The sequence below is a fragment of the Buceros rhinoceros genome, unplaced genomic scaffold, assembly GCF_000710305.1.
Source record: "Buceros rhinoceros silvestris isolate BGI_N320 unplaced genomic scaffold, ASM71030v1 scaffold8947, whole genome shotgun sequence".
In the NCBI taxonomy this organism is placed as follows: domain Eukaryota; kingdom Metazoa; phylum Chordata; class Aves; order Bucerotiformes; family Bucerotidae; genus Buceros; species Buceros rhinoceros.
The window spans coordinates 12,759-21,548 of NW_010420422.1; the positions used below are offsets into that span (position 1 = coordinate 12,759).

The following is an 8,790-nucleotide window of genomic DNA, read 5'->3' on the forward strand; positions in this document are numbered from 1 at the left end:
ATTTTTTTAAAATGCTTTTTTTTTTTTTTCCTTTTTTTTTTTTTTTTTCTGAGCAGCTGACACTGCCCATATATTTCAGGAACTTTTTTACATTAAAGAGATACCTAGATTGAAAAAAAAAAAAAAAAAAACATTGAGTAGGTAAAGTTCATGTAGTTCAATCTAGTGTTGCCAATTATATCTATGTGTTTGACAGTGTCAGGAAAAGATAATTAAGGATGTGGTCTCAATATTTTAACAATGGCAGCTATGTGTTGTGAATATTTATGCTGTTCTATAAAGTTTCTGAAACAGTTGTTCATAAATAAATATGAGCAAGTTGGAGCTATGAAATTGGAAGTCAGTTAATGAAATTTGTCATGCATAGTAGCAGTTGAGTTAGTCTCCTACTACTCACTGTTTTCTGATTTTGTCGATTAGAAAAAACACTTACGATTATAATTATCGAGCACAACAGTTCTTTCCTGAAGTTAGGATTCCTGGAAACTGAACTATAAAATGTTTGTTTGGGGGAAGCCAGGTTATTCAGTAACAGCACCAAAGTGAAGAAAAATATGTGCTTTTTCAACTTTGCACTGAAGTATCTCTCATATTGAAGGGGTCACAATTTGGAAACGTTTCCTTGGGAGTGGATGGGAGGGGAAGTTTTTGGTTTTTATCTGAACAATATTTTGTTGTGGTGGTGGTGGTTTTTTTGGTTGAGTGCTACAGTAGTCATCAACTTTCACTGTTTCTGGCACCCAGATTGCTCACGTAACTCAAAACTGCAATCCAATATTAAGTTTAGTAAGGTTGAAATACAGATTTAGATGGAAAGTTCTGCAAGTGTTAAGAATAAATCTTAAATCCTACAGGTAGCATGTACAAGATTAACTACTAATGACAAGGTGAGGGACTGTAAAGATGAGTTGGTTGTGAAACCATCTTCCTGTTGGTTCAGCACTACTGAACTTAAGAGCTACAAGCAGCGTTTTCCAAGGCTGCTGGCAATGTTTGTCAGTGCTGTAGTGCCCTGTCCTTTGGAGGGAGATGGAAAGAGATGACTGGTTTCAGTAATGTCAGGAGAGATTGACTCACTGTCCTAACATCTGTTTCAGACAGTCAAAAGCTCTTTGTCTTCTGAATACTGAGACCAAACTATAAATCCCTTCTTCAGTTTTGCCTATCGCATCTGTGAAAATGATTTAATGACTAGTGTGACTCTTCTCTGTTCACTTCTGCAGCTAAAAACATTGAAATGTTTTCTTACAGTGGCATTTGTATTTACATATTAGTTATTCTGACGTATTTTATGTTTTTTCTCAGTTTCTCAAGCAAGACCACCTCCAAACCAGAAAAAAGGTGAGTCAGTTTTAATTACAAGATCCTTTTAGTTGTGCCCACTCTATCTTCTGCTGGACCACAAGCAACAATAGAAACAAGCAATGGAACGCAGACAGCATTCGGTTTTGCTAAATACAAATCCTAACCATATTTAGAGGCTCCTGATAGAGGACTACGCTTTTTTTGGTTCATTAAAACTTTCAGTTTAGAAAAGATGTACTATAACTACCCTTGAGTACTTTGCTGTAATTTTGATCTCTTAAGAAAGAGGTTTGCTTTAATGTACGTTCCTTTAATTAAAAAAAAGGGAAACACCAAAACCAATACACAAAACACAATAACAAAAAAACCCCCACAACACCCAAAACCAGACGAATGTAACTTTATTGTCTCTACAGGATCTCGAACTCCCATAATCATTATTCCAGCAGCCACGACTTCTTTAATAACGATGCTTAATGCAAAGGACCTTCTGCAAGATCTGAAGTAAGTAGCTGTTGAGAAAATACTGTTTAAAAAAACTGGTGTCAGATATAAAGGTATACTCATATGAAATTAGTAATTAAGCAAGAGGCAGTATCCACTGCCTACTGACAAGCTGGTGTTACAGACCAGACTATAAAAAATATTAATTCCTGTTGAATAGTAGGAGAAAAAGCAAAATCTTATTTTCAGAGGTTTTGCACAGTTGTGATCTGTGGGCCAAATGGGCAGGTGGACAAGAAGGTCTTACAGCACCGTTTCCAATGTCTGTAGTGGTTTTCTTTTATGTTATGTGTATGCACACACGTGCAAACCTTACAGTGGAAGAAGATTTAGAGAAGATGACAAGGGCAATGTGCTCATGTTGCTCAGAAAAGGTTTTGGAAAATGACCAGAGTTACTGTAAAGGAAAAAGACAACTGGAGGCTGGCCCGTGCTTTAAATACACAGCTGTATCAGCTGAGCAGGCCAGGGGTTGTGTAAATAAAGACTTTTTTTAAAGTTCACAAACAACAAAAATGAGAATAAAGCATTGTCGTTCCGTATTGATGCAAATTAATTCAGGGAAATACTAATGAGTTGCTAAAATTTGTTTATTGCATCACACCTGATTCGAAGATTTGATTCGTTATGTCTGAATGCAATTAACTGCAAATTACTGTCTTCCTGGTAACCCCAACTGCAAACCAACCATCTTTCTGCACGTCCAACAGATGATGGGATTTAAAGTTGCCTGTCTAATACCAGTTAATTTTTCTGGAACAAGCTTTCATTTTGACAGAGAAAGGCACTGGTATAGATTGTCAGCAATGGTATGTTCAAAAAATTGAGAGCTTTTCTTTCTTCCACCTTCAGCAGTTTGCTTGTCCTTTATGAGACTATACACTGCTTCCCTTCAGAAATAGGCTGTCCTTGTTGTGATGCTACAACTTTCACTGCAGTTGCCCTAGAATTTTTTTAATCTGTGTTGTGAGGTACCAGATGCCTTCTGATCTCTAGCTATTTCTAGTTCCTAGATTACTGCCACATTTCATCAAAGATCCGGTAAGCGTACTGGACTCTTGGTGCCTCTTCTGAAATATTTAATGGGAGAGGAGGCTGGCTTTTAGCATTATAGTTTAATGTGCAGGCAGTTACTGGACTAGTATAATTGTGTTGATAGAGAATGTTGCTTGTTTATGTGGGTTTTCATGTTTAAGGAAAAAATTCACAACTGCAAGCCCTGGATTTAACTTCTGTGTAAGCTGTGACTTCAGGTACAGGAATACCTGTAATGGAACAAAGCACCTCTGTGTCGTGTCTAAGCATACCCGTGCCAGGAGGCTTGCACTGTTTTCAGCTCCACTGGGGCAGAGCTCCAGTTAACTTCTCAAGATTTGCCCCAAGAGGAGGCTGATCGTTAGAGTGCAAAGAACACGATCCAGAAAAAAAGAAGTTTAAGGGTTCAAAGGAGGACATGGATGTAGTAAACAAGGATGAAAGACAAACTGAAGCAGCAAGGTATTTTAATGAATCAGAAGTGCAATAGCAGAAGTCAGAAGAGCAAAATATTAATTTAGCCATGACAGTTCTAGCACTCTCCTAGAAAATATGCCAGCTGGCCTGGTATTTTTGCGTTCAGATTTATTGAAGTAGTTTGTTTAGGAATGGCTGCAGGGTGTGCTTTTGCTGTTCAGGTATGCAGAGCGTAGAACTAGCCTTGATGCAGAGTGTGATTCATAGATGGTTTTCCAAGGAGAGGAGACTTGGCTGATTTCTGCCTCTAAGTCTCTTCTCTCTTAAACTCATTCCCAACTTCCAGCAGAATGACAGAAGAGTAGGGATTTGGAAGACACAAATCATTGCCACAAGTTCTGGAATAAAGGAGTATTGTCCAGACAGAAAAGACACACACCAATTAATGCTCCAGTACCCTTGCTGAGAAAGATGCAGGTCGTTTTGAATTTCTTGTATAAAGAGGTAAACAGCCTGCTTGTATTAGCCATCAGAGGAGATCGATGATAGAGCACCAGGAGAACGGATTTTTGGAGCTGGAGGAGTAAGAGCCATTGCAGGGGAGAACCCTGGGAGAATGAGGCCCCCAGGATTGATAGGACGTGGAAGCTGCAGCACACGTGTGACACGGGCTTTTTACAGGGCAACTGTTTCTTCCATGTCTGGTACCTGATGCCGCGTAATTCTGTGAAGTGTGTGGTAATAAAGAATGTGCGTTTGGATTTCATCAGTAAAATTGATATTTGTGACTTTCTCCATTTATATGTTTCTTAAAATAATATAAAGAAGAAAGTTAGCTGGAATTACAGTTACTTAAAATCAAACATAGGTGGGAGTCCCTCTCTTTCAGGATAGTTTTTGTCTGGGAATAAGTAACTGCACTGCAACGCTTTGTCACGAGAAAAAATAATTGTGGTGTCGCTGGCAGATACTTCAGGTTGTTGTAAAATCCAGGACAGTCTTCATCCAGTACTATGGTAGGTGTTAAATTACATTGTCAAGGACTGAAAGGAACTTTTTACGTGAACCTTTTCAGCCAGCCTGTTCATAGCTCTGTAGTATGTTGGGTTTTTCTGTATGTAATTGTAATATATACAATTCACATGCTGTATAATACGTAAATATTCCTGATAACCTGGTTTTGAAAGCTGTTTTTCTAAGGAGCCAAGTACAAGATAAAAATGAAGAGTTTCTAAAATATTAAAAAGATACAGCTTCAGCTAAAATCAGAACTGCAGTACTTTATGGTATATAGTGAAGCTTCTTTAAAAAAACCCCTCATATAATAAACTTTATTCACTATCTGAAGGCAATACTGGATACCATAATTACTGTGTAAGATCTGATTTTCTGGACTAAGTATTTGAGAATATCTGAAGTTATGCTTTTCAGAGGCAATGCTTCTGCTTTACATAGAACACAAGCGAGGCAAGAATTATGTCAGGCAATTGCAAATGATTAGATGATGATTATGTATTTTTATTATGATGATGCTTTTCCTCATTATATGTTTCACCATATGTGGCCAGACAACTCACGGAGATTTATCAAGCTTTGATACTGAGCAAACTCTCTGAAAGATTCAGGGATGATGAATGACAAAAAAAGGGCTTTGTTCTCTTGGAAAAATAGGTGTATAAAGCTTTTGATACTGTAATCTAACAAAAATATTGAGAGGGTTGTAAAACTAAATCTCCCATTCTAATCGCAATGAAATGTATATTGTGACAATCTCTGTTTCTGTCGTGCGCTGGAGTTGCCTTATTCTCTGTTGGTGCATTCTTCAGTGTGCTTGAGTTGGGGGCCAGGCAGTGCAGCCCTGACCGCAGTGGAAGTGTTTGAAGTTAATGCTGGCAATTGGTGTGAGTTTAGAGCCCAGGCACAAGCTCCTCTGGCAGCTCCATGCATGTATCTTACCTGTTACCCCCCACAATCTCGATCTTGTTCGAGCACTTGCCTATTACCTTAGGGAAGGGAAGGGACCTGCTGCTGTTGTGAAGTGAGGGAGTGCACCAGTTGTTCTGTGGATAATGATTTTGGCAATTAACAAGAGAACTGAGTGCTATTCATTTACTGTTAGGGGTAGAAAAATGGATTTCATGTAGGTATGGAATTTTCTTTTTTTACTAGGGAATAGGAATCTGGAGGACTAACAAACATGTAATCTCCTGCACTATCAGGTCTCAGAATGCATTTCTAGTATGTTGGATGATTAAAAAGGTGTCAGGCACAAATGTGTAGTTGAGCCAGTAATTCCCAAGGCAAGATGGGTTTTTTGTGCATTCTTTAATACTGAAGATTTCTTAAGCTTGTCTTTTATGTCCAGGATGGAGTAAGCCATGTTTGTATTTGTTATCATACAATAATTTCTGTTGACTCCCAATTTTTGAGCACATGGCTTTTATTATACTTACTGAATCAATGGTCCCTGGAAATGCAACCATGTCTTTCATAAACTTTCTCTAAGCTGTCGTTTACTGCTGTACGCTTTGTGTGTACATATTTCCTTCAGTGCTTCCTTTGACAGGCATCTTCTCTACTGTTCCATGTGAAGCTGCTCACTGATAACTTTTTTTTTCTTCAGAAAATTCAGATGACAAGATATTTTATGTTCTGTTCTGGAGAAATGCATTCCAAAATGTGCACATTTGTACAGTAAATAAAGCTGAAGCTATTGTCTAGAAGATATGAAACTGAGGCACAACCAAATGGTGGCTTTATGGCTGTAACACAGTTTCTAGCTGAAACAAAAAGTGTCAGTAAACCAGGCTTGAAATGATTTCTTAAACTCAGAAACATTTAAAGCTAGAAGTAAAATTGAGAATGCCTGTTTCAGCTGAATTTGAGGGGTCCCAGGTATAATAGTGAGATTGTTGGACTGCATGGAAGAGCAGTGTTGCCCAGCCAATTCGGCAGGGATGGCTAGGCTTCCTGTTTCCATTTCAAACATGTCTGCTTTCGCACATTTGCAAATTAAAATGGGACCTTTTAGATTGCTGTTCATATGAACATTAGATTATCGCTGTGGTATGTGTATGGCTGTTTGTTATTTCCATATTCTGTAAGCGGTTCTTCTCATTTAATGCATGGGACGTGATTAAAGAACAGAATTCTTCTCAGGCTCTCCACCATTGTAGGTGATCCTGGGTTTTCATGCAGACCTTGCCACTTGGGTAAAAGGGGGATGGGGGGGGGTGTGTCATAAATTTCTCTCTTTTTTTTTTAATTTATAGATTTTTCTTTAAAACACGCACATTTTATTTCCACCTTTTCAGCCCAGATTCCTTAGTTCTGGTGGATGAGGAGGGTCTCAGGAATGCTTTTCTTAAAAGCTCAAGACCACCAAGCAAATCCTCATTTTAAGTTACAAACTACGGTTTCCTATCAGGTAGTGTTGGCAAAGCCGAGCCTACAACGTGTTGGCAGGATGGGCCGTTAGCTATGGTCGTGATTACAGTTGCACCTCACTTCTGAGTTTTTAAGTTAGCAGCTTGAATAGAAATACTTAATTCTGATGCCACGTTTGGTAGCTTTTTCCAAAGTAGAACTGTGTTGAACGCTTCCATGTGTGGCATGCAATTGTACGTGTCAGTTGTGGTAGATAAAATACATGTAAATATTAATGATTTCTCATTACTTTATTGGTGAAATCACTTTCTCTGATGTCTTTTTTTCAGAAATAGTCTATGTGGTCCACTTTTCCCCAGTGTATCTTGTACAGCTTTTTTGTCTGTGTTTTCTTTAGAATAATGATGTTTTACGTGTACTAGACGGATAAACATAATTTTATTTATAGCTTATCATTTAACCTCGGTAATGTTTTTGCTGTATTTGCAATATTAATCAACTTTAATTCATAATCATTTGCAGGTTTCCTTAATTTTCCAGGGCAGTTGTGTGCATTTGGATGCCCATTTCAGAAGCTGGTTGTTACTTTCTGGTCTTGAAACTGTTAAATCACAAAGAGTATAAGGGGGCTTCATCTGTGTATTTGCATTAGCAAAGGAAAATAGTTTTGCTTGAAGGCTTATTGACAGTTAACACGTGCTGCCTTTAAACAGGTTTGTTAGGGGTTTTTTTTCCCAAAATGCGGTTTTCTCATTGGATAGAAGATCTTAGCAGAAACTATTACTTCCAAGTTGACTGAATATGACCTTTTCCTCATACTTCATTTTTTCATTCCTTTTTTCTGTTTTTCCAGCAATAAGAAGTGCAGTCTGCCTGTTTGAGCACATTCAAATTTGAGTTTACAAATAGAAATAGGTTGAAGAGAACAAATAGAAATGGTCCAAACAACTTATCGGAAAGATGTAGTAAGCTTTTAGAAAGCGGCGTCTGTACTGTAATGAAGAGAAATCTTACCAGTTACGTGGAGTGCTGCGTGTTTAAACTGTAGCACCAATACTTAGGATAACTTTTGCAGTTAAGTGCAACATAGTGGGTTTTTATCAGAAGTTTTGGAAATGAAATGTCAGTGACCAAGTGTTAGTCGTGCAGCTGGGTGGTTCTGGATGGAATCTTAGAACAGGGGTCTGAGCTCTCTTCTTTTGCTGGCCTGGTAGGTGATACTGCTCCCATCATCTCTACCTTTCTGTGACACAGCTGTAGTTTTATAAAGTACATGATGTTGTTAGTTTGCCTTTTGACAAAATCCACTGATATTCATCAGTAAAAAGACTTACACTGCTCTCACATTTATGATACCAGGTTTGAGAACAGTTCTGTGCATTTTATTATTGCCATAAAGAAGAGACTCTGAAAATATAACTGCCTTCTTTTTAAGGTGGGGGGCTGAAAAATAAAAGATCTGTAATTCATTTTGGGAGATTGCATCTTCAGCATTTGTTTGTGTCGTACAGAGATTACGTAAGACATGAAGATCGCATTATCCTTATTTTCCAAGCACTGGATTATCAGAGAAGCTATTTAGAAAAAAAGTTGAGAATTGCAGTATCATACATCATAGTAACCAGATGAGTCGTTGATAATGTAAAATCACCATAATCAGAAAAAAGAAAATGTTATTCAAAAACCTTTTTGACCAAAAATCCCAGCTTTGATGAGAAAACATAATTCTAAGGGCTCCAATAGCAAGAAGTCTAAACTTTGCTCCAAGAAGCAATTGTTTCTTAGTGCCCAAGCTTCCCCACGTTACCCTTGATCACTAAAAAGAATGAATTCCAGCTGCTGTGATCTGGCTCCTTGTCTGCAAACATACAGCAAGGAGTGCTGTGAATGTATAGCAGCAGGTCAGACTGTAGGTTTGAGGAGCGCTGTGAATGTGTAGGAGCAGGTCAGACTGTAGGTTGGAGGGACAGAGGACCCTTTAGTTCAACTGTTTTATTTTAAGGGCTTATGATATACTATTCTTCTATTTTTTACTGTCCTGGATGAGTAGTGGTGCAGTCTTGGCATAGTGAACATGAGATGGCTCCAGTGAGTGTTGCTGTAATGTAAAGTTCTGATGAAGTGGCTCCCTTTTCTTCTTGT

The 8,790-nt window shown here is 38.1% G+C and overlaps 1 protein-coding gene across 1 annotated transcript in view; it reads left to right on the forward strand.

The window, feature by feature from the left end:
* Positions 1 to 8,790, forward strand: part of LOC104496223 (parafibromin-like) — a gene marked incomplete at its 5' end in the record, with an annotated part of 18,175 nt that overhangs the window by 1,696 nt on the left and 7,689 nt on the right. The window contains 2 exons of the mRNA XM_010139306.1: positions 1,306 to 1,341; positions 1,722 to 1,809. Coding sequence (XP_010137608.1) covers positions 1,306 to 1,341; positions 1,722 to 1,809 — 124 coding nt within the window. The remainder of the gene's footprint in view (positions 1 to 1,305; positions 1,342 to 1,721; positions 1,810 to 8,790) is intronic.